The sequence below is a fragment of the Capra hircus genome, chromosome 3 (assembly GCF_001704415.2).
Source record: "Capra hircus breed San Clemente chromosome 3, ASM170441v1, whole genome shotgun sequence".
In the NCBI taxonomy this organism is placed as follows: domain Eukaryota; kingdom Metazoa; phylum Chordata; class Mammalia; order Artiodactyla; family Bovidae; genus Capra; species Capra hircus.
Window position 1 is genome coordinate 42,215,862 of NC_030810.1, and position 26,088 is coordinate 42,241,949.

Genomic DNA, 26,088 nt, shown 5'->3' on the forward strand with positions numbered 1-26,088 from the left:
GAACATGTGTGCAGGAAAGGGCCCAGATTTGGAGCTGGCAGCTGTGTGTGCTCTGTCTTGATGTCTCCCCAGAAGGCTATGATCCAGGGAAATAAACAGTGCAGCTAGCCTTTTCAGACTGCCATTAGAAATACAACTATTTTTATTCAGTCTGGTGTGGCCCAGTGTTTATTCTCTACCTGTAAATTAAGTGCTGGCTGAATAAGGACTGGGTTCACATCACCCCTGGTGCCTGGGATGCCTCTTTCCCCTTCTCCCTTCTTCTCCTGGCCTAGCCACACTGGCCTGCTGAATAGAGCCTCATTATGGGCCCCAAAGTTCACTCTTTGCTTTGAGAACCCTGCCAAGATTGGTAGGCCCTCCAATTTGGCCTAGATGTTGTTTCCTCTATGGTATGTTTGCTGACTCCATGTGATTCTTTATATGTGTCTTGAAGAACAAACAGATCCTTTAACAACTTTTTTCTACATGAAAACAATCAATTCCAGCAGCCCAGCCCACATGAACCACCCTACAATAACAAAGCAGAGTGCGCGCGTGAAGGAGGAAAAAAAGTTTCGGTAAGGACAACAGATTTTAGTTTAAAATTTCCAAGGGGTTGTAGAAACAGTGAGTAAAATCCCAGTTTGAAATTTGAAAACACAAAAGCATTAAGACTCTTTCTTAGATAGTATTCCCCAATACTGGGGCCAATTTTTAAATCAACTATATAGATTGTATATGTTGATGTCTGAATATACTTTTAAAAAGTGATCAGGCATAAGAGACATGCCTGTCTTAGACAAAGGACAGCAATTCAGATTTTTTAAAAGAATCTGCTATCTATAAGAAAACTTTGGCTATAATATAAACAACATTATACATATTGACAAATAACAGAGTCATTTGTTAGGGTAAGTACTATCTAAGTAACATTAGGAATTTGGCAGGAGCTGGGCCTGTGGGACCTCAGGTACTTGACAGTGGACTTGGGGTGCTGATCCTGGTGGCCCAGACTGTACAACAATGATAGCTGTGTTGTTCAAAATGGTGACCACATGTGGCTATTTAAAATTCAGTTCCTCACTTAACGGCCATTAACAGATGAATGGATAAATATATAGTGCATATATATAATGGAATATTAATCATAAAAATGATAAAATAGTGCCATTTGCATCAACATAGATAGATCTAGAGATTATCATACTGAGGGAAGTAAGGCAGACAAAGATGAACACCATATTATATGATATCATTTACATGTGAAATCTAAAACAACAAAAAAAGATACAAATGAACCCACTTATAAATCAAAAATAGACCCACAGACAGAAAACAAGCATGTTTATCAAGGAAAAAGCCAAGGGAGGAAGGTATAAATTGGGAATTTGAGATTAACAGATATACTACTATATGTAAAATCGATAAACAGCAAAGACCTACTTTATAGCACAGGAAACTCTATTCAATATCTTGTAATAACCTATAATGGGAAAGAATGAGCGTATATATATACACGTGTGTGTGTGTATATATAATTGAACCACTTTGCTGTATATCTGAAACATTATAAAGCAACTATACGTCAGTTAAATAAATACCTATTTTTCTAATTTTTAAAAATAAAACCAAATTCAGTTCTTCAGTGACATTTGCCGCATTTTAAGCACTCCACAGCTACTTGTGGCTGGTTGCCACCATATCGGACAACATACATACAGAACATTTACTTCTTCACAGATAGTTCTATTGGATAGTGCTATTCTATAGGGTTATTTACAAAGTAAGACAAGTCTATCTCAATGGCAAAAAGATAATATTTAGCCAGTATTTCACATGTCTTTAATACTTCTCACCAAAGAGCACAAGGTGGCCGTGATCTGACCTTGGAAAAGAGGAGCATCTACAGTTAAAATTCAGAACTTTGATGAATGTATAATTGAATGCAGTTTTACTACACTTATTGATCTAACCAATCATATTATCTAAGAGGAGATAATAAGCTTGACCAAAGTAAAATACCTATTAAAACATGATCAATATTGCTATCAGCCTTGATTATCTTTAAATAACAGTCATATATTCAAGTTTTAGAAGTGATTCATGTGAATTGTGGGTTTTAGAAAATATAGAAAAGAATTTTAAAAATACATACCTTTTACTCCAAGAGAAAAATCACTCTTTATATTGAATATGTTGGTGAATAGCCAACAATATTTCCCCACTTAAATTACATTCTTCCATGGTTTTACACTGTTTTCCAATTGAAAATCAATAGAGCCATTACCTCCATATCACCACTATGAGCTGCTTAAATTGTTAAACTGGGAGAATTTCTTCCTTAGAGTTTTACCAGAAGAATTTCAACCAGGTTCTGCATTAGCTCTAACTTGATAATTTCGACTTGCAAAATCAAATATATTTGTAAGAATTCACTAGTGTGAATGATGCTAAATTGCTAATTTCTCTAATAGAACTGTGTGTATATATGTGTCATAGAACTGTGTGTATATATGTGTGTGTGTTTTTAATATCAACCCAAAAGAATGTGCGTATATATGTGTCTTGGAACTGTGTGTATATATATGTGTGTGTGTTCTTAATATCAACCCAAAAGAATGTACTATTATGATCTGTTGTTTGTGTTTAGTATTTATGTTTAAAGTGTTATTATTTTAAAAGAAGTTTCTTTTTATAAGCTTTGCTTTCTCTTTATCACAATCTTCCATTTGTTTCCATGGAAACTGAGAAACTTTCCCTCAGCCCAGGTCTAGAAAATTCATAAAATTGAGGAACTTTTGTATTTCTAATATTGTCAGTAAAGAAATACACAGACTCATTTTGTCTGTATTTAGCTGAACCTGCCAACTATCCTGGTCTTGAAAGGCTTTGGTTACAGAGATGAGATTATCATGGAAGCAAACATCTGTAGAACTTCAAAAATTTTGAACTCAGCAATTTATCTAATCTCTGGTTTTTAGATAGCAATTCTTTGTAATAAAGAATTGAGGACTAAAAGATCTATTAATAGTACTATACTCATCACTGAATTCATACGTTTAGTTTTTTGAGATCAGCTTATATCATTTGATTTCCCATTACTCTAAATTACATATGTATTTTGAATATATTATATATGCTTTATAGGGTGGAAAAGGTAATGGCACCCCACTCCAGTACTCTTGCCTGGAAAATCCCATGGACGGAGGAGCCTGGTAGGCTGCAGTCCATGGGGTCGCTAAGAGTCGGACACGCCTGAGAGACTTCACTTTCATGCATTGGAGAAGGAAATGGTAACCCACTCCAGTGTTCTTGCCTGGGGAATCCCAAGGACAGGGGGAGCCTGGTAGGCTGCAGTCCATGGGGTCGCTGAGTTGGACACGACTGAAGCGACTTAGCAGCAGCAGCAGCTTTATAAGGAGGATTTGGAGAGTTTTGCAAGGAAGACATAAGCAAACATTGTTAAAGTAGACATTTTAAAAGAAAACAAGTATGACAAAAAGGAAGTAAGAACCATGCCATTCACCATGAGAGAGATTTTTTATTATGAGATGGCATGTTCTCAAAAGTAGCTTCATAGCTTATACAGGTGCAAAGTTGATGTGGCAAGTTTTTAAAACAACCTTCATTCAAATAGCAAAGAATATCATTGAAGCACTAATTTAATGAAGGCAAATCTATGAGAGGCTTAAAATGATGTTGTCTGATTAAGCATATAGTCTTTGTCAGGAGCAAGACAAAGAAGAGGGATATGGGGCACGGGCCCTTGGTCCCAGTGTGCTGGCTGGTGGAGGCAGGACAGAATTTGTGCATTTGTAAGTTCTAGTGCGGTGTTGGTATATGGGAAGAGACAGGAAAATAATGGACACATTATCTATTTCTCACACACTATTTCCCCTCACTCAACCACTGCTAATTCTTAGAATGCCCAATCAACATGAAGTATCAATTAATGATGATGTTACTAGGTTACTTCTGATTTGGTTTTTTAGTGATCCTGCATGCATGGATGAAAAGGTATCTTCTCCTACCTCCTTGTCAAATGGTGTCAGCTGTTAACATCGTAGCTCAACCAGCCTTCATTTGTGATTGCAAAATTAGGTGTCCTGTCCTCAAGCCTCATTCATCAGCATCTGATGTGTGTTGTTGTGAGACCCATGAGTGCTCAGTGACATATCGTCGCTCTATGTGCTGACAGGAATGTTGTTGAATGGACTCTCCATTATCAACCTCATCTGTGTTTTTATCCTTTGCTCATGAGAAATAGAGAATCCTAGAAATTTCAGTTTGAATGATACCACATCCTTGCTCAAGTTCTCATGGCCATACATGTCATGGCAGTACCAGGGCCGAAAATAGAACTTTTAAGATAATTCTAAGAGAATAATGCTGATGCCCAGTCCTCTCATAATGATCTGTGCTCATGGAGGCCTAGGATGCCTGGATGACAGAAATCCACAATTAATCCTCAAATTGTCTTTTAGTAATTTCATAAGAAAAGTCACTTGAAAAGAACATCAACACTATTTTTTAATACTTAGAGGCTGAGTTAACTAATTGGAATCTGATTCCCTTTATATTTTATCAAAGGTGTTTAGGAAAACTTGAGTCAGTGTTAGAAAAGCTGGAAGAAGATGAATTAATGACTTGGATGAATATTCTCTGGATATGTTGGAAATAACTGTGTATGAGAATAACGTGGGTCAAAATATTTCCATTTAAATATGTACATATTGAATACATCTAGTTATATCCCCTGAGGTATAGAGGATTAAATAATACATAGGGGCTGCTGATTCTTTAGTAATCATATAACATTTGAGTAGCTAGTTGTTAATATCCCTATGCGTATCCTACAGTCTTTTGTTAAGTAAGTGTGTGAGTTCTTTTATGCAGTGTCATGCCAACTCAATTTACCATTCAGTTACACCAACGTGGTTGCTTAATAGGCTGCTGTAATGTGTCTTTCCAATGCTGGATTTTGATAGCTCTTGCTAAATGCAGATAAGACAAGTTTTCTTTGTTTCTTTTTTATTAATTCAAATGTTTCTTTTCTAAATGTATTTTCAAATTTATTACAGAAGAAAAGCAATGGAGCACCAAATGGATTTTATGCAGAAATTGATTGGGAAAGATATGTGAGTATCAGGTTGTTTTTTATAAATACTTCAGTGTGAAAAAAAGTCAAGGCATGCTTATATTTAAAATAGAGCATAGAAATAAGTGAAACATCTCATTAGGAAGTGCTGGCACAGGTAGCCTGGTATAGAGGCTAAGAGCACTAGAGTCTATTAGACCTGAGTTTGAGATCTGGCCCCTCCATGGAACAGCTATGTGTGGCTTTGGTTGTTTGCTGGCCACCATAAATGAAGTCAGTAGTTACTTTATAGCATTATCGAGAGGATTCAATGAGCTAACTATTTGCAGAATATTTCAGTAGCCTGCCTAGCCTGGCATACATGTTCAAAAAACATTTTTAAAAATATTAACTCTAGATATTCAATCCTAATTATATTGATAAGCAGCTCTGAGTATTGAGTCAAGTCCGTTCATGTCTAGGCCTTGATTTTGCAATGTCCTCGTCTGTTCAGGTGGCTATAACAAATATGCCCAAAAACTGAATGGCTTATAAGCACAAACATTTATATCTAACAGTTTAGGAGCCTGGGAAGTCCCACTTGCTGGTTGAGTGCCCACTTGCTGATTCATGGAAGGCACCTTCTAACTGTAACCTCACTGCAATCTCTTTTATAAGGGCACTAATGTCAATCATGCTGTCTCCTCCCTTGTGACCTAATCACCCCCAAAGGCCTCACTTCCTAATACCATTACCTTGGGGTTTGGATTTCAACTTATAAATTTTGGAGCAATACAAATATTCCCACCATAGCATATGATAATTATTCTAGCCTCATAGTACAGATTTTTCCCAAGTCAAATGACAATCAGTTGTTTTTTCCCAAGGAGTGAGGGTGAATCCCAGGGGAGACCTAAATCCCAGTGGTCTCCCAGTGGAGACCTAAACTCTCCTTGTGATTCCCCCAGTAGCCAGTTAACCTCATCACCACACACTTCACCAGCCACAATAGGATGGACAAAATTGCTCTTATATTTCTAATCATAGAAAACATATAGGCCATATTCACATCAAAAATCACTTTTATTGCATACCAAGTCCCTAAATTCATAATTCTTACAAAATGCCTTTGTACTTACAACTTAGGTGACTGTCTGACCAAACCTCCTCTTTCATAAAAATTAAACTTGATGTTAATGCATTTGCACATTTGTTAATAATAATTTCATTTTTTAAAATACCACCATTCATATTATGACATGCTACTAAATTCTTACCACCTTTTTGTTGTTCAGTTGCTAAGTCATGTCCAACTCTTTGTGACCCCGTGGACTACAGCATGCCAGGCTTCCCTTTGCTTCACTATCTCCCGGAGTTTGCTCAAACGCATGTCCATTGAGTCAGTGATACCATCCAACCATCTCATCCTCTGTTGACCCCTTCTCCTCCTGCCTCAGTCTTTCCCAGCATCAGGGTCTTTTCCAATGAGTCAGCTCTTCAAATCAGGTGGTCAAAGTATTGGAAGCTTCAACATCAGTCCTTCCAATTCAGGGTTGATTTCCTTTAGTATTGACTGGTTTGTTCTTGCTGTCCAAGGGACTTTCAAGAGTGTTCTCCAGCACCACAGTTTGAAAGAATCATTTCTTCCGTGTTCAGCTTTCTTTATGGTCTAGCTCTCCCTTCCACATATGACTACTGGAAAAAACATAGGTTTGACTATACAGACCTTTGCCTGCAAAGTGATGTCTCTGCTTTTTAATACACTGTCTAGGTTTCTCATAGCTTTTCTTCCAAAGAGCAAACATCTTTTAATTTCATAGCTGCAGTAACCATCTGCAGTGATTTTGGAGCCCAAGAAAATAAAATCTGCCACTGTTTTTTACCACCTTAGAAGGTGAATACTACATTACCTGCATTTATAGAAAGGAAAAATGAATCTCAAGAAAATTCAATTATTCATGCCACCCGTACACTCCAGAACATGTCATTCTGTCAACCTCATTACCTAGTCTTCCCTTATACCTGTTTCCCAGTGTTGAGATCTTTTTTATATTTTCCACAATTCAATTCCGTAGATCTATGATAGCCCCTATGTTACCCCATGGACTTCCGTGGTAGCTCAGCTGGTAAAGAATCCACCTGCAATGCAGGAGACCCCAGTTCAATTCCTAGATTGAGAAGGACCCCTGGAAAAGGTATAGGCTACACACTCCAGTACTCTTGGGCTTCCCTGTTGGCTCAGATGGTAAAGAATCCATCTACAATGCGGGAAACTTGAGTTTGATCCCTGGGTCAGGAAGATCCCTGGAGGGGGGCATGGCAACCCACTCCAGTATTCTTGCCTGGAGAATCCACATGGACAGAGAAGCCTGGTAGGCTCCAGTCCATGGAGTTGCAAAGAGTTGAACATAACTGAGCCATAAAGCACAGCACAGCATTTTACCCCACATCTAAATTGTTCATAAATAATATTATAAGGGAAGTTACTAAATATATTAAGCAAGGTAATTTTTTTCTCAAAATTAGCACTTTTTCACCTAAAAAGAATTTTTTTGTGTTTTATAGGATTTTGTAGAATTTTTATTATAACAAAAATTTTGTTATATTTTATAGACGTCTTTAATGCACAGGAATGGGATACTCTAAGCAAACAAGAAGCATGATAATTAAAATACAAAATTATTATTGATTATTCATCAATATTTGATTATTCATCAAGTATTTCTGATACTCCATCCAACCCTAAAACTTAGTGCCATCCTTAACAACTTGTGAGTGTTTAAAGGAAGCAGAATATCTCTCAAATTTGCTTAGTCCTAAAAATTATTCAGGTCATAGGAATTGTGGCTATAATTATATTAATACACTAGACTCCACTTTCTTTAAGTAATAAGAAAGGGTTTATTCTTAATAGACTATGTCACTGTGTTTTTGGCAGGGATGGATGTGGCCTTAAAGCAAAACTCTAAAGTTTAAGTAAGGTTTAACTGACTTCATATTTGAGGGAAGAGACTTTCAGGCAGAAAGGAGGACTTTTATGAGGACCCAGAAGTGGGAAGAAGCTTGTAGTGATCAAATCTCATATGTCAACAATGGGAAGAAGGCCCTGTGAGAATCAGGCAGGGCCTTCTGGGCTATATAGTGGTGCTAGGTTATTATTCTAAGTGCAGTAAAAAGGCAGGGACAGGTTTTTGGCAGGAAAGTAAACTTAATACTCTTGCACTTAAAAAAAAAAAAAGCCAACTTTTAGTGCTGAAAGGACAAAAGGGAGATAATAAATGCTCAATAAATGGCCACTTTTCCATGGCACTCAGGCCCTTTTCTCTCTGTGGTCATCACATATATGTTGCTTCAGTGACTCCAAGATCTCTCTCTCCAGCTCTGTCCTCTTTCTTCCAGTCCTATAACCTCGGAGGCCACCTTTGAACTCTGCCCCCTCTTCTTCTCTCAAGCACAGAGTTTAGTCTCAAAACACCTGGTGGGTCAAGACCCAGGTCTGTCATTTGCTAGATGTATTTCCTAGAGAAATGACATCAGATTTCTCTTAGTTTCCTCCCTGGTGGACGGGATGATTCTTTCCATGAATGATTGCTGTGAGGCTTCCCCGGTGGCTCAGACGGTAAAGAATCCGCCTGCAGTGCAGGAGACCCAGGTTCAGTCTCTGGGCAGGGAAGATCTCCTGGAGGAGGAAATGGCTACTCACTCCACTATTCTTGCCTGGAGAATTCCATGGACAGAGGAGCCTGGCGGGCTAGAGCCCATGGAGTCACAGGGTCGGACACAACGGAGCAACTAACACACACACACACACACACACATGCACACACACACGATTGCTATGAAGAGTCAGTGAAATAAAACAGGCCACGGTACTTACCATATAATAGGAACTAAAATATGGCAACACTAATCCCAATCACGCAGACTTTTATCTTTCTTATCTTTTTCCTAAAAATGTTAGTTGTCTCTTGTTAGAATGAGTTCAGCCAGGAGTACTCCCAGGATTTGATGGAAGAAATCTTGGAATCTTCTTGAACATTTCCTCTCCTTTTTCTCCCATGACCAATCTGTGACTGAGAACTCACAATCTGTCCTTCCAAATGTCCTCGATTCATCCCTTCCCAAAACTAACAGCTTGGTCCTTCTTAGCATATCTCACCTGAATTGTTGCAAGTATCATGAGTTAGTTTTCCTTTCTCCAGTTTCTTCTGTCCTCAGTCAATCCTTAGCATATTTTCAACACCTCATGATTCTGCTTTCAGGAAGTGCTGTGCTCACTCACTCAGTTGTGTCCGACTCTTTGCAACCCCATGGACTGTAGCCTGCCAAACTCCTTGTCCATGGGGATTCTCCGGGCGAGAATACTGGAATGGGTTACCATGCCCTCCAGGGGATCTTCTAATGCCAGGAATCTAACCCAAGTCTCCCACATTGCTGACAGATTCTTTACCATCTGAGCCACCAGGGAAGCTTTCAGCGTGTCTCACGCTAGTTGAGACGCTGCAGTAGCCATGTCAAGTCCAGACTTTTCCCCTATAATGTTGCCGGCCCCACCCCAGTCTTCTTTTCCATGGTCTTGCCCCCGCCCATACAGCTTCCTCTCCAGTCCTGTCATCTTCATCTCCCTCTCCCTTTCACCGTGAGAATCATGCTGTCCAATCCTGCCTTGGTGTCTCGGTACAATCTCTTCCTCACCACGGACTCCCCTCTCCTCTCCATCTGACCCAAAAGGCACACAAAGACTCCTTGATTCTTCCAGATCTCACAAATTTCCTTTCCTTTCAGACCCCATCAGTAATATTCTGTGTTTTGCCTTTTTTTTTTTTTTTTTTTTGAACTTTGACTACCAGAATACAGACAAAGATAATTTCAATGTTGTATCCCTGTCACATTGCTTAGCATGATCTTTGGCTTATAGGAAATGCATGATACATTCTCTTTGAGCATTGTCTTTCATTGACAATTGACTTCTAGTTTATTTTCCCAATAGGAAGACTCTCCAAATATTCTTGAGTAATTTTATAAACACGGAGGAGCCTGGTGGGCTACAGTCCATAGGGTCGCTAAGAGTCGGACACGACTGAGATTTCACTTTCACTTTTCACTTTCATGCATTGGAGAAGGAAATGGCAACCCACTCCAGTGTTCTTGCCTGGAGAATCCCAGGGACGGTGGAGCCTGGTGGGCTGCCGTCTATGGGGTCGCACAGAGTCGGACACGGCTGAAGCGACTTAGCAGCAGCAGCAGCAGCAGCAGCATTCAAAACAAGAGGCACGTCTATATCCTTAACTAGATGACTCTTGAAGGAATGTGAGTAATTTCTTTACCATTGTCAGGACAATGATTGTTTAATGTGCACTTGTATTTTATAGAATTCCCCTGAGCTGGATGAAGAAGGCTACAGCATCAGACCTGAGGAACCCGGCTATATCCTTTCTTTATATTTTAATCTTAATTTCCATTTGCTTTCAGAAAGCAGGATGATAAATTTAGGATTTGCAGAAGTGCCGAAACCCAAGCTTCTCAAGTCCTGTTGTCACTCGTATTAGAGATGAATAAACAGCACAGAGAACAGCCTGATCACTAACAAGCAGGCACTTTGCCTTAATCTATTCATAGAAAAGAGAGAGAGGAAAAAGACAAAAACTGCGCTGAAAAACAATTGTGCAAATTATGGGTGCTGGGTTGTCTTCTAAAATCTGATATGATAACACTACTTATGGTGCCTGGGAGATAGCTCTGACTTGTGCTTTCCCCACAAACCATCTCTGGTCAGAGCAGGTCACACTCTGAAGCCCCAAAAGTCATCACAAATCCTTCGCTGAGCAGCCTTCCTGTCTCCTATGGTAAGAGGAAGTTCCCTTGGGCCTATAACTGTGAGTGCTGAGTGTGACGCACGTAATGGACTTTGTAACCATTGCTCCTTGAAATTTGCCATCCTTAACCATGTTCCAAGGAAAGGCGGATAAATTCTGACTCTTTCCTGCTTTACACTTTGATTTTTGCTTTGCTTTGCTTTTCTGCCACCCAAGTGTGCTTCTGCTTCTCTTTGTGCAGCCGTTCTTGTCTTATACCCATCATTGCCTCTGAGTAGAAAAGACAGTTATGCATCTTTAACTGTGTTCTACCTACCAAAGGAAAGCACTTTTATTCTTCGAGCGAATCAGAAGAGGAAGAAGAATCACACAAGAAGTTTAATATCAAGATTAAGCCATTGCAAGCTAAAGACATTCTTAAGAACGCTGCAACTGTAGATGAACTGAAGGCATCAATAGGCAACATTGCACTTTCCCCATCACCGGTGGTGAGTGGCTTTTTATTTCAAGCTTTGGTGAGGTTGGACTGACAGCTGTGCTCTGCCCGTACATGTTAAGTAGATCAGAAACTCTTTAAGCTGATAAGTGCATATGGTCATGATTTTATGAACTCTTTAAACCTGAAACAGCTCATTCTAGCTATGGAAAATTATGCTAATTTTATATTGCAGTTGTTGTGCTTTTCAAAGTGGGATCACATTTGTTTTTGACCTTTTCTTGCAAGCATTTTTCAAAGGAGGAAAAAATAACAAATATTATCCAGACTTACTTCTGAAACAATTAAAAACAATATGAAGTTTACATATTTACTAACAACAATTTTTAAAAACACATTTTAATGTCTTATTTTATGATGCAACACATAAAAACTCATGGAAAGAAAACCAAGGAGATTGCTTTCTTTAAGGAAAAATCCTTTTCATTGCCAATGCTTCAAAAAGAAATATTAATCTAATATAATAAACCATATTCTAAAAAGATGTTAAAACTCACAAGCTTCATTATATTTATTATCAAATTGTCTTAAAGACTCTATTTAGGTACCCCAAATACAGATATGCCTTATCTATATTGAACAAATTGGTATTTTTCTGCAGTTTACTTCTTTTCCAATTCTTGTCTATTAAATTTCTCTAGCTGCATTCTGAGTTCCAACATTTACAGTGTTTTCTCTATAGTGCTTGATAAATGCTGCAATTGTTTTCTAAAAATAACTGTGAAGAGCAGACGAAGGCTCTTGTATTAGGAGCTAATATATTCGTAGCTTCTTGGCATCTTCTTTAGAGAGATGTCATCCCCCAGCAGCGTTTCCCATGAATGAGATAGTTAATAAATGCTGGACCATTTTTTCTCTGCTTCTGGAATATATCAACTAACATTTCTATAGGAGTTGTAATCACTCATCCTTTGGGTGCCTGCCTGGGATGGATAAAATCTCTAATGATGCTTTCTTTAGTGCTTATAATGGTCTTTACCACTGCTGTTAGAGTCTACTAACATGATTGCTAATAGTAATCAACCACAGGAAATAATATTTCAGATAATTTTTAATCATATACTCACTTGCCATCTTAAGATGTCTTCTCGAAAAGGGAGTCATGACATATATTAGTTTCCTTTCCCTTCTGTAATGGAAGGTACAAATTTTAAACTCACATATTGTTCTGTAATATATGCAATTTGTAGTAACAAAGACATTTTACATGTGCACACTTTCACTTTTCAGTTGACATCTTTCAAATCATTTTTTATTTACTAAAATATTTTTATTAATTGTAAAATTTTATTTAAATGATTGAAACAAATTTATATTTACTTCTGTTTAGGGTGTAATAGACAGTGGGCATTGGGGAGCTACCTGGATAAGTATAAGAAGGCAAGTTCATGGAATTCAGTGAACAAATTTACATGAAATAAAACTTATTAGAAAGATTCCAGGCATGTGGTTTATATTTTCTGAAAGCTAGTTAGAAGAAATCCTTTCCATAAAAAAGAATATCTCTTCATATATCTGATTCACTTTGTTGTACAGCAAAAACTAACACAACATTGTAAAGCAACTATACTCCAATTAAAAAAAAAAAAGAATATGTCTACTCAAGTTATCTGGTAGCTATTCCTCCCACTGCATATGTTCCTAAGGGTATAGCAAGGAGAGTGGCTGTCACTCTGAGCTCTTCCCAACACCTGTTTTTAAAGTGAGACATTGACATGATGTGGTTAAGGCTGACAAAAATAGAGAAACAGTGCGAAAACTAAATTGAGACACCCAGAGAAAGTAATCCCAGGGTTAGGCAGACCAGTAGCCCCACAAACCAAGAAAACCTGGGACACCCCACCCCATCACTACTGCCCTGGCATTCCCAGCCAGCTCCCTCTAATGTGAGACCCTACCTCTGTGATTGCTATGATTCCCAAATATCCATGATTTTTGACAGTTAGTGTAAGAAAATGAGCTGTGATTGCTGCTTTAGGGAAAGATCCGCATGTTTCTAGATAAACATAACTATACAGAGAGATTAGAACTGAAAATATATTCTTACCTTTAGAATCCTTGCCCTCGTCTAGATAACCCAAAACCTAATATAGGGATATTTCACAAAGGACATAAAACTGGATAAATGGAAATAACCTTCTGAAATCCAGTTAGTGCCAGGATAAAAATGAGCAATATTTTGTACAACTTTAGATGTTTCTAGGCATGCAGTCAAATGTTCATACATCTACACTTAATTCAGGTACAAAAAGAGAAATAGGACCTATACCAATTAATGATAATACAGAATATTTCTTTTAGGTGTTGGTTCTAATGCCACAAAAGCATCAATTGTTACACTAATAGAGTTAAAGAAAATGATAGGATTCACAACAATGGCTGATGTTGAATTTCTGATTTCTATTTCTTCTGAAGAATTTTAAGACAAGGTTGTGTTTCACTTCCTCTTTTCATCTACCTGTAAATATGTAGCAATGAATTATAACCCATTTGATATCTCTTATCATGAATTTATTTTCACTTTATTTGGATAGTCTTACTATATATACTTCATTGTCAAATTACTTGATAAATGAATGAATGGATGTATGAATGAATCATATATATATATCTATTTGTATATACAATATAAACAAACCTATATGAAAATTACTCCTCCCTAAAAAAGAAAGCTTCAACAACATAAAAAAACATAAAAAATCAGGGTTTTACTTGCTAGCAAAAATTCTACTATATTGACAAATAAACATAGTTCCAGTCCAGATCTTACCTTGGCCCTTGATTTTTATATAGAAATCAAGTTTTAATAGGGACCAGGACAAGACAGAGCACCAAAAAAAAAAAAAAAAGACAGAGAGAGAGGAGGATGCAACTTACAATCAAAAGATGCTAATTTCTATTCTTCTCATGTTGTGATCTCCTAATAAGATATCATGAAAATGTTAATCACTCAGTCGTGTCCAACCTCATGGACTGTAGCCCACCAGGCTCCTCTGTCCATGGAATTCTCCGAACAAGAATACTGGAGTAGGTTGCCATTCCCTTCTCAAGAGACAAACCCAGACCTCCTGCCTTGCAGCAGATTCTTTGCCATCTGAGCTACAAGAGAAGTCCTAAGATATTATAGTAATAGGGTAAAGAAGGAAAATCACCCAGGTTTGAATTAGGGATTCTGTTAGTTTTGAATTAGTTGTTGAATTAGGGATATGTATGAGTTAGGATATTAGTAGATCTGCTTCACCAGAAATCAAAATATTAATAGTCATGGCTTAAATAGAATAGATGCTTTATTTTTATCCCACATTAAAGTCAAAGCAGGATGGATTGTAGCCCACCAGGCTCCTTTGACCATGGAATTCTCCAGGCAAGAATACTGGAGAGGGTTGCCATTTGCTCCTCCAGGGAATCTTCCCCACCCAAGGATTGAATCCATATCTCTTGCCATGTCCTGCACTGGCAGGTGAATTCTTTACCACTGACACCTGGGGAGCCCAGATACACATATATCCAGCTAAAATCCCAGACTCTGTTATTAAAAGACAAAGGAGTGAATGAATACTGGTAGACACGGACAGTTTCTGTGTCGCTATATCTTAAATAATCTCAGAGTAATGGGAAATGGGACTTTTTCATCTATCTTAAGTTATTCCCCAAACTTATTGAAATGAGGAAATTTCCTTTTAAAGATTTCTAATCATTGATTTCTAAATACCAGTGATGTTATGCTACATACTAGCCAGCAGCAGGACTAAAAATACCAATTTCAGTTAAATATCAGTTTATGTGATTGATACAGATTCCTCCAACAGTAATAGTGCTCCCTCTATCTTACAGAGTTCATTGCTTTTTGAGAAGGACTGCCTCATCATTGAAAGAAATGTGCTAAACCCAAATTAAACCCAAATGCTGTCTCTGTAAAACTTTGGTTCATGTTATAGTTGTGCTCTTTGGAGGACTGGACAGAGTTCGATCCAAAGGAATTGGACTGTCCAAAAGGACAGAGTCCCTCCTTTTCTCAACAGGTTTTGCATGAAGCATATTATCTCTCATTCCAAGGTTAGTGTGCAAGATACTGGGCTCAGTATTCAGGGGTAGGGTTAGTTCAGGAGGTAAGCTGTTTTGCATGTCCAACAACAGCCTCAGCTAATCATCTGGGGAGCTCTTGAGCTAGAATGACCCTTCACAATTGTTCTAAATTGGGCTGAGATGAATAATCATTATACTGCTACATCAATCAGTGCTCCAATATGGGCTGGCTAAGAAGGGGCATGACCTTGGCCGAGGTGGCTCTCTGCAGCTGTGTCAGACCCTGAAGTGTTAACAGATGAAGGCTGTCTGCCAATGGCACTCTTAACAGCTGTGTAAAACACCCTTCTGAAGACAAGTCTGCACAGCACATTTTGGCACCTAGGGTTACCACCTTCTCTTCCATGTGTTTTGTGGCCATTTGTTTAAGTGGTTTCTTATAGAATTTTAGGAGGTAGGCATATAACAATTGAAAAAGCAGGTGTCCAGACAGCAGGCCTAGGTCTGCCATGTTCTACCTGTGTAAACTTAGATGAGCCCCATCATTGTTCTGAGATTATATTTCCTTTTCTGTAAAGGAAGGATAATAATAAAAAAAAAAGCAGAGACACTACTTTGCTGAAAAGGTCCATCTAGTCAAAGCTATGGATTTTCCAGTGGTCATGTATGGATGCGAGAGTTAAACTATAAAGAAAACTGAGCGCCAAAGAATTGATTCTTTTGAACTGTGGTGTTTGAAAAGACTCTTGAGAGCCCCTTGGACTGCAAGGAGATCAAACCAGTCCATCCTGACTCATTGAAGGCAGGAGAAGAAGGGGACAACAGAGGATGAGATGGTTGGATGGCATCACCAATTGGATGGACATGAGTTTGAGCAAGCTCCAGGAGTTGGTGATGGACAGGGAAGCCTGGCGCACTGCAGTCCATGGGATTGTAAAGATTCAGACACCACTGACAACTGAACTGAACTGAAGGCTAATAATAGTCTTTATGGAGTTTTTCTGCAGATTATTGTTGGTCTCTGGCAGGATCAAATCTTCTTTGATGTTTTGTCCCCTGTGCTTAGCACAGTACATGGCACATATTGGGCATGCAGATTTGATAAATGAGTGAATGGAGAAAGCACACAGAATATCCTAGTAACAGTTCCTGATGCAAAAGTAGTACTCTGCAATTGTTTGTTTCTTTATTACTAGGGTATTATTCAGGGTTCTCCAGAGAAACAGAACTAACAGCATATATGTGTATATGTGATGGTGGCTTAGTCGCTAAGTCATGTCTGGCTCTTGTGACCCATGGACTGTATCCTGCCAGGCTCCTCTGCCCATGGGATTCTCTAGGCACGAATACTGGAATGAGTTGCCATTTCCTTCTCCAGTATATGTGATAGATAGATGTATATATGTGATAGATAGAGAGATAATAGATGGTAGACCTGTTGTAACAAATTGGCTTCTCATGATTATGGAGGCTAAGTCCCACAATATGCTGTCCACAAGCTGGAGGCCCAGGAAAGCTGGTGGTATAATTCATTTCAGTCTAAGGCCTGAGAACCAGAAGAGCTAACAGTGTAAATTCTGAGGGTGCAAGATGAGAAGAGATATCCCAGCACAAATGGTGAGGCAGAAAACAGGGTGAATTCCTCCTTCCTTTCCCCTTTTTTCTCTTTAGACCCTCAATAGATTAGATGATGCGGACCCACATAAGGGAGGGTTATGTACGTTTCTAAGTCCACCAGTTCAAATGCTACCCAAATGCTAGTCTTATCTGAAAACACCCTCATAGCACACCCAGAAATAATGTCTAACCTGGATACCTGATAGCCAGCCAAGTTGACATAATATTAACCATCACACTATTATGTATATATGTATGTATGCATTTATTTATATATACTTGTATATATATATTTTAAGATAACTTTTGCTCCTTTATTGAGAGTCATGGGATTATAATGTATCTGTATCTCAAGTCTTGAATTCATTTGAAGAGGTTTGGACAATCTCTTGCCTGTCTTAAACTTTAATTTTGAACCAAATCTGATTGACCTTTAAGAGGAATTCTAAATCCATTTTTTCCATATTGGACATTTGTGATTGATATTTTTTTAAGCACAAACAGAGACTTTGTACTTACCCCTGAAGGACCTAGCATACAGTGCTAGTTTATCTTGCAGAAAAGATACTGGAATCTGATAGACTGAACTCAACCTCTTGCAAACTTAAGCAAATCTCTTAAACCTATTTGAGTATCACTTTCCTCATAACTAAAATGGGAATAATGAACACCTACCTCACACAGTGGTTGTTGGGATGTCCCTCTCTTTCTGTTAATAAAATGTAAAGATTTTTCTTTTAAAGGAAAATATGGAAACAGAGGTGTAGGACAAATCACTTTGCTCTCTGCTTCCCTTGGTACCACACTCTTTACATTCAGGATAGAAACCAACCTCTATTACAGCTTTCACAAATGGTTTTGTTCTTAAAAGGAAAAGATTTCTCAGAGGGGAAAACAAAAACAACAAAAAGAAATCTTAACATGCAATGGGATACCATTAATTTCCTTTAAGATAATTTGAGGGAAATGCAAATAGTTAATTCAATGACATCACAATTACTCAGACAACCGGGCTCTACCTCTTCGCTGGGGTTGCTTTGCACAAGTTACAAAACCTGAGCCATGGTTTCTTCATTAGTGAGTGAAGATAACTCCTGTACCAACTTCACAGGGCTGTTGTAAGGGTGGAATGAGTTAATATAGTAAACACCATATTGTAGGATCAGACACTACGCTGAGGGATCATTCTATTGTTAGAATTGTTTGCAGAGTCTGGGGCACATTTTTAAGAATATCATTAAATGGTGATAAATCAGGAAACCCAAATAGCCAAAAGTCATGTAAAGCCAAGATCAGTAATTACTCTGAGTATCAAACTAGGAAAATGCGTTAATAAAATAACTTTTGTGCTGCCTGTAGATTGATTTTGAAGCCATTCCAGAAGCATTCCTAAATTGTTTTAGCATTCCTGATTTTGTTTTAACAAAATCCCTTGAGTAAGTATGGTGCTTCTTCAGCAAACCCTGTTGAAAGCTAGCATTCCCAATGGGATTCTATACTGTACACCCCCACCAAATTCATTTCACGGAGAAATGACATCATTTTCTATCCCTCTTCAAATCAGTTCACTAAATATTTGAAGCCAGCACTGCGAGCTAACATCAGAAATAGTGGACAGATTTTTGTTCAACATTCATGTTAACTACAAGCTTATCTTAAAAGAGAGGGAATATATGTATACACATTGCTGATTCACTTTGTTGCACAGCAGAAACTAACACAACGTTGTGAAGCAATTATACTCCAATAATAAAATTTTAAATAATGTATAGTTGATATGGGAGGTGGCCCACAGAGGCTGAACTTCCCCTTGTGATCCAAACGCCTGCCTCTCTTCACTCAGTCCTGATTAAATATATGGTCTTATGTAGCCAACTTCTCCTCTGGCCTCCATTTCACAGTCTTTTGGCTTCCTTACCCCTCACAGGATCTCAGAGGTAGACATATCAATTTCTTCCAAAACCCATAGAATTTTCATCATGTGCTTCAGTGATGTGTTCTGCTCACGAAGTACCTTGATCCTGAAGCTCCTATAGCATTCATGGAATTGAGAAAACAAACACTACATTTTAATTGTTGGTAAAATATCATCTTTTCCTTTTGTTATGAGCTGCTGTTAATTCCATTATTTTTGTTCTTTGGTGAGTCAAGGATCACAGCTGACTTACCTTGAGAGTTGTTCTTAACTACAAACTCTCAGTTCTGTACTGAATACAAATTTTTCCTCCAAAATAAGTCAAACTAAGTTTGCATTCAATTTAATTCAGATGACCATTATATCTACTACTGTGGGTAAGAGGGCCTAAGATGAAATGGAGTAGACTTCATAGTCAACAAAAGAGTCCAAAATGCAGTACTTGGGTGCAGTCTCAAAAATAGCAGAATGATCTTGGCTTGTTTCCAAGGCAAGCCATCCAGTTTCACAATGATTCAAAGTCGATACCCCAACCACTAATGCCCAAGAAGCTGAAATTGCATGGTTCTATGAAGACCTTTAAGACCTTCTAGACTAACACCAAAAAAAGATGCCCTTTTCATCATAAGGGATTGGACTGCAAAAGTAGGAAGTTAAAACATATCTGAAGAAACAGGCAAGTTTGGCCTTGGAATACAAAATGAATCAAAGCAAGGGCTAACAGAGTTTTGCCAAGAGAACGCATGGGTCATAACAAACATCCTCTTCCAGCAACACAAGAGTTGATTCTAAACGTGGGCATCTCCAGATGGTCAATACCAAAATCAGACTGATTATATTCTTTGCAGCCAAAGATGGAGAAGCTCTATACGGTCAGCAAAAACAAGACTGGGAGCTGACTGTGGCTCAGATCATGAACTCTTTATTGCAAAATTCAGACTTAAAATGAATAGAATAGGGAAAACCACTAGGCCAGTAAGGTATGACCTACATCAAATCCCTTACAATTATACAGTGAAAGTGACAAATAGATTCAAGGGATTATCTGATAGACAGAGTGCCTGAGGAACTATGGATGGAGGTTTATAACATTGTACAGGACGTGGTAACCAGAACCATCCCCCAGAAAAAGAAATGCAAGAAGGCAAAGTGATTGTTTGAGGAGCCCTTATAAATGGCTGAGAAAAGAAGAGAAGCAAAAGCCAAAGGAAAAAGGGAAAGATATACCCAACTGAATGTAGAGTTCCAAAGGACAGCAAGGAGAGATAAGAAAGCCTTCTTCAGTGATCAATGCAAAGAAATAGAGGAAAGCAATAGAACGGAAGAGACTAGAGATCTCTTCAAGAAAATTGGAGATAACAAGGGAATATTTCATGCAAAGATGGGTACAACTAAAGACAGAAACAGCAAGGATCTAACAGAAGCAGAAGAGATTAAGACGAGGTGGCAAGAATACACAGGAGAACTATACAGGAAAGATCCTAATGCCACAGATATCCACAACAGTGTGGTCACTCACAGAGAGCCAGAAATCCTGAAGTGTGAAGTCAAGTGGGTCTTATGAAGCATGACTACAAACAAAGCTAGTGGAGGTGATGGAATTACAGCTTAGTTATTTAAAAACCTGAAAGATGATGCTGTTCAAGTCCTGCACTCGATATGTCAGCAAATTTGGAAAACTCAGCAGTAGCCACTGGACTGAAAAAGGTCAATTTTCATTCCAATTCCAAAGAAAGACAATGCCAAAGAATGTGCAAACTGCCACACAATTTTACTCATTTCACATGCTAGCAAAGTAATGCTCAAGATCCTTCAAACTAGGCTTCAGCAGTACATGAATCAAGAACTTTCAGATGTATCTGGATTTAGTAAAGGCAGAAGAACCAGGGATCAAATTGCCAACCTCTGTTGGATCATAGAGAAAACAAGGGAATTCCAGAAAAACACCTACTACTGCTTCATTGGCTAAGTGAAAGCCTTTGACTGTGTGAATCACAACAAACTGTGGAAAATACTTAAAGAGTCGGGAATACCAAATCACTTTACCTGTCTCCTGAGAAACCTGTCTGCAGGTCAAGAAGCAACAGTTAACCAGACATGAAACAATGGGCTGGTTCAAAATTGGGAAAGGAGTATGTCAAGGCTGTGTATTGTCACTCTGCTCATTTAGCTGAGTACATATGCTATATGCAGAGTGTATCATGTGAAATGCCAGGCTGGATGAATCCCAAGCTGGAATCAAGATTGCTGGGAGCAGTATCAACAACCTCAGATAGGCAGATGATACCACTCTAATGGCAGAAAGTGAGACGCTAAAGAGCCTTTTGATGAAGGTCATTGAGGAGAGTGAAAAAGCTGACTTAAGACTCAGCATTCAAAAACCTAAGATCACAGCATCTAGTCCCATCACTTCATGGCAAATAGATGGGGAAAACTGGAAACAGTGACAAATTTTATTTTCTTAGGCTCCAAAATCACTGCAGACTGAGACTGCAGACATGAAATTAACATACAGTTGCTCCTTGGGAGAAAAGCTATGACAAACCTAGACAGCATGTTAAAAAGCAGATATATCACTCTGCCAACAAAGGTTTGTATCAAGATGTAGTTTTTCCAGTAGTCATGTATGGATGTGAGAGTTGGACCATAAAGAAGGCTGAGTGCCAAAAAATTGATGCTTTCAAATTGTGGACTCTTGAGAGTTTCTTGGATGGCAAGGAGATCAAACCTGTCAATCCTAAAGGAAATCAACCCTGAATACTCATTGGAAGGACTGATGCTGAAGCTGAAGCTCCAATACTCTGGCCACTTGATATGAAGAGCTGAGACACTGGAAAAGACCTTGATGCTGGGAAAGACTGAGAAGGGGCAACAGGGGATGAGATGTTTGGATGGCATCATCGGCTCAATGGACATGTTTGAGCAAATTCAGGGAGATGAAGGACAGGGAGGCCTGGTGATTGCAAAGAGTTGAACACGACTGAATAACAACAAAGTTTTCATTCTGGCTCTGTACTCATTATCCATATGATCCTGAGTAAGTTACTTAAACATTTAACCCCCAGTCAAGGCTTAATCACATGAATCACAGTCTTATCTAACTCAATGAAACTATGAGCCATTCTGTGTTGTGCCTCCCAAGATGGACAGGTTGTGAGGATAAATGAACTAATATCTGTGAAGCATTTGATATACAGTCAGATCACATTTCAGATCTGCCAACCAGCAACATAATTGCCATTGTAAGTTCTCTAAATGGTCTCTGACCTTGAGACCATGAGGTTTATGAATAGTCACCATGAAACAAACTGAATTATTCTGATTAATAATAATTATCATTTACTGAGTAACTCCTTTGGCCTTTACATAAATTTACTTACAAAATACTAACTACTTTACAGGCACTTCTTCCTTAATTCTTAAAAGGCTCCTATAAAGGTAGATAGTATTATTTAAATGATTTTACTATTGATTAAGCCCTATGCTTAGTCACTTAGTCATGTCCGACTCTTTGCAACCCCATGGACTATAGCCCACCAGGCTCCTCTACCCATGGGGATTCTCCAGGTAAGAATACTAGAGTGGGTAGCCATGCCCTCCTCCAGGGGATCAAACTGCATGCTGCAGTCCATGGGGTCTCAAAGTGTTGGACATGACTGAGTGCCCGAGCTGAAATGAACCGATCCTCACTACAGCCTATGAGATGGGTACTATTTTTACCTCCATTCTACAGATGAGAAAACTGAGGCATAGAAGAATTAATTAACTCACCCAAAATGTCACAGCTACTAAGTGAAGTTGCTGAGATTTAAACTGAGAAATCTGTTTTCTAATTCAGAACGTTTACCTGCTACAGTATTTTTAAAATGAGGTTTCAGTAATAGATGGCAGTTATAAAGCTAACATTGTAAAAACAGTTTACAATTCCATTTTTTTGTTTTCTACATCATTTAAGAGATTGATACACTTTTTAAAGTAATTAACCTAAAGGGAAAGTCACTCAGTCATGTCTCTTTGCAACGCTATGGTCTATATAGTCCATGGAATTCTCCAGGCCAGAATACTGGAGTGGGTAGCTCTCTCTACTCCAGGGGATTTTTCCAACCCGGGGATTGAACCCAGGTCTCCAACATTGCTGGCTGATTCTTTACCAGCTGAGCCACAAGGGAAGCCCAAGAATACTGGAGTAGGTAGCCTATCCCTTCACCAGCGGATCTTCCCAATCCAGGAATCGAACTGGGGTCTCCTGCATTGCAGGTGGATTCTTCACCAACTGGGCTATCAGGGAAGCCCAATTAACCTAAAAGCTAGTATTATTTGCCTTTGTTTTGCAACTCAACGTTTTTATTTTTACCTTCTTTAAGAGATAAATGCATTACAAGAGACAATTAGTTTTTGGTTTGGGACAAACAGCATATTACAAAAAAAGAACTCCTACCCACTATATTATACTACTTTTGATGGGAGCTATTGGTTCTCTTTACAGAGGAAAAATGAAAAATACATTAAATCATCCAAAACATTTTACAAATAATTTATGAGTACTCACAAACTCTTTGAAGGCTATCACTTTAATGGTATCTAAAGAGCCCATGTCAGGGTACAAGCATACACTCCCTCCTAAGTTCCATGTGACAAGAGAGCAAAGCTGAGCTTATGGATCAGTCAGGCTTAATGGCTGCTGGGTCACCTCTATTTTAAATTTTAAGGAATGACACCTTGTTTTTATATGATATATATTTCAGTTCCCCTAATTAATCAATCAGCAAGGAATTTTTTTATGTCAGTGATTCACTATAATAATGGTTTATGTTTTACAAAAGCTGTCATGATCAGAAAGATGTATTGGGCAAACTATGCTGTTAAGCAGGCAAGGAAGTGGTCATCCCCCTGTTTTATTGAAGAAATCAACTCCGAGATATCAAGAGGCAGCAGAAAGGGCCAGGACTTGAACTCCAACAACTTCCTCCTTTCTGCCAAGTTAAACACACAGTATATATTCTCATCTACATTGAATTAGGGCGTGATTCAGTCCTCTTTAAATCCTTCTCAGCTTTGATATTCTGCTATGTTTTCTAGCCCAATAATCTCTATGGAAATTGCTATTTTAGGAGCAGAGTAAGGATATAGCAAGGGGACCAAGAAAGAAAGCACTTCCTTGAAGCACATTGGTTAAAGAGGAAGAACATGGGCTTTTGAGTTAGTATCTTATTATCTGTATGTCCATGGGCAAGCTCCTTCACTAAGCATCTCAGATCCTAAATCTGTAAAATAGGAAAAATAATACATACTTTCTCAGGACTGATGTAAAGATGACATGAAATAATGATGCCTGTCACTTAGGAAGGGGCTCTGTAAGTAGCAGTTCCCTTTTCAGCTCCACTTCTCTTTTCCTTAAGTTCAGAGACTTGTGGGAGGCAGGAAGAAAATAAAAATAGCGAGGGAGGACTTGAGCAAAGGCAAGGAAAAGAGGGCTGATAGAAATGCTGAGAGTGGGAGTTGACCTAGCCTGGCATGTGTGCTAGCAATTCCTCCCTTTCCCCTGCAAAATTCAGCGCAATAAGGAATTAAAGACTGACATGGAGTTGTGAAGGGGCAATCCATTTCATCTTGTTCCAGGAGATTTGCCGTCCAAAACGGAGTTATTTCATCACAAACTCTGGGGAGGGGGAGATAGCTAGCTTGCAACTGAAGACACTCTGGTGCTGTTTGCCTATTCCAGGTGTTCCACCCACCCTCCCACCCTCAAATTAGCCTGCCAGAGAGCAAAATCCCTGAATTCGCTGCTGCTTGGTAACACCACCCCCTTTCCTGTCCTCACTTTGGCAGAAGGTTCAGCACCCCATTGAGTTCAGTAAAAACAGAGAGTCATCAGTTGGGGGAGAAGAGCTCCAGTCTCCTACACACTGGCATTCGCTCCTGGTAGAAACTCTGCACGGTGCCAGGGCAGGGTACAGATAGCAAGCATTCTGATAAAAGTGCTCAGTGCAGACCTCCAGGGAAGCAAGTTGGAAAGGAGGAGTTCAGCTTGGGTTCAACTCTTCAAGGAGAGCTTCACAGGGCAAGCATGATTTGGGTTGGGTTTAGACCAGGGATGTCAAGCATGGAGGGTATAAGCTGCCACTCCCCTTCCAAACCCTCAGCAGATCTTGCGACTAGGTCCACATCCCAGAGGTTGTCTGAGAAGCCGCCTGTAGACAGAATTGCAAGCAGCTTGACCAAAAGCATCTGGAGTTGACATATGAGATGTGTCTCTTTTTTCCCAAGCCTTATAGAGCACGGTAGATGGGGAATTGGGTGGGATCTTCTTTTATTGATATATTGTTTTCTTTCCTGAATTACAGTAAGTCATTGGCTATCTGCAGAAGAACTCTTTTCATATCTGAAGTGTGTTTGATCTTTCTTTCATTACTAATTATTTTTTCTTAGAGAATTCTCTGTTGTTTCCATTTCCTGACATTTAAAATTAGAATATCATTTTTCCAAACCCTTTTACCTAAATGGTCAGAAGAAATCCCTAAGCTCTTGTATGTTTTGCTCTCCTTGAAAATGAGCAGAATATTAATTCAATCTGGATCGCCTTTGTCATTATTTCTCCAAGTAATGGTGGTTTACCCTTTGAGTACCTGGTATTTTGCTTCCATTTGTGAGGTGTAAGAGTTAGAATTTCCTTGCATAACTGTAGATTCTTTCATTATTTTCTACTGTTTCAGACCACTTTATCTGATTAGGGGTTCCAGAAACATGAACACTAGGGTTGGAGACCTTAAGTCTCAGTTATCAACTTCTCAGACCTTCTGTTATCAACTTAAATCTAATTGAATGAAACAATAGACTCAGCATTGACTCCCATAAAAACATTAGGGAGTCCTCAACGAAAGGCAGTAAATTCTTGAATTATATCCTTTTAGTTACAGTGCTAAGGTTTCCAAAGTGGCACTAGTAGTAAAGAATCCACCTGCCAATGCAGGAGACACAAGAGATGCAGGTCTGATCCCTGGGTCGGGAAGATCCTCTGGAGGAGGGCATGGCAACCCATTCCACTATTCTTGCCTGGAGAATTCCACAGGCAGAGGAATTCTGGCAGGCTACAGTCCATGGGGTCACAGAAGAGTTGGACATGACTGAACATGCACCCAATTACAGCATTAATTATAAT

At 38.8% G+C, this 26,088-nt stretch overlaps 1 protein-coding gene across 8 annotated transcripts in view; it reads left to right on the forward strand.

The window, feature by feature from the left end:
• SGIP1 (SH3 domain GRB2 like endophilin interacting protein 1) overlaps positions 1–26,088 on the forward strand; it is a 232,570-nt gene that overhangs the window by 105,958 nt on the left and 100,524 nt on the right. For 5 of the 8 annotated variants that reach the window (XM_018045247.1, XM_005678298.3, XM_013962763.2 and 2 more), the window contains exons 4-7: positions 489–560; positions 5,064–5,120; positions 10,432–10,486; positions 11,188–11,363. In XM_018045247.1, coding sequence (XP_017900736.1) covers positions 489–560; positions 5,064–5,120; positions 10,432–10,486; positions 11,188–11,363 — 360 coding nt within the window. The remainder of the gene's footprint in view (positions 1–488; positions 561–5,063; positions 5,121–10,431; positions 10,487–11,187; positions 11,364–26,088) is intronic. The other 3 variants (XM_013962765.2, XM_005678301.3, XM_005678299.3) reach the window with 1 other exon arrangement.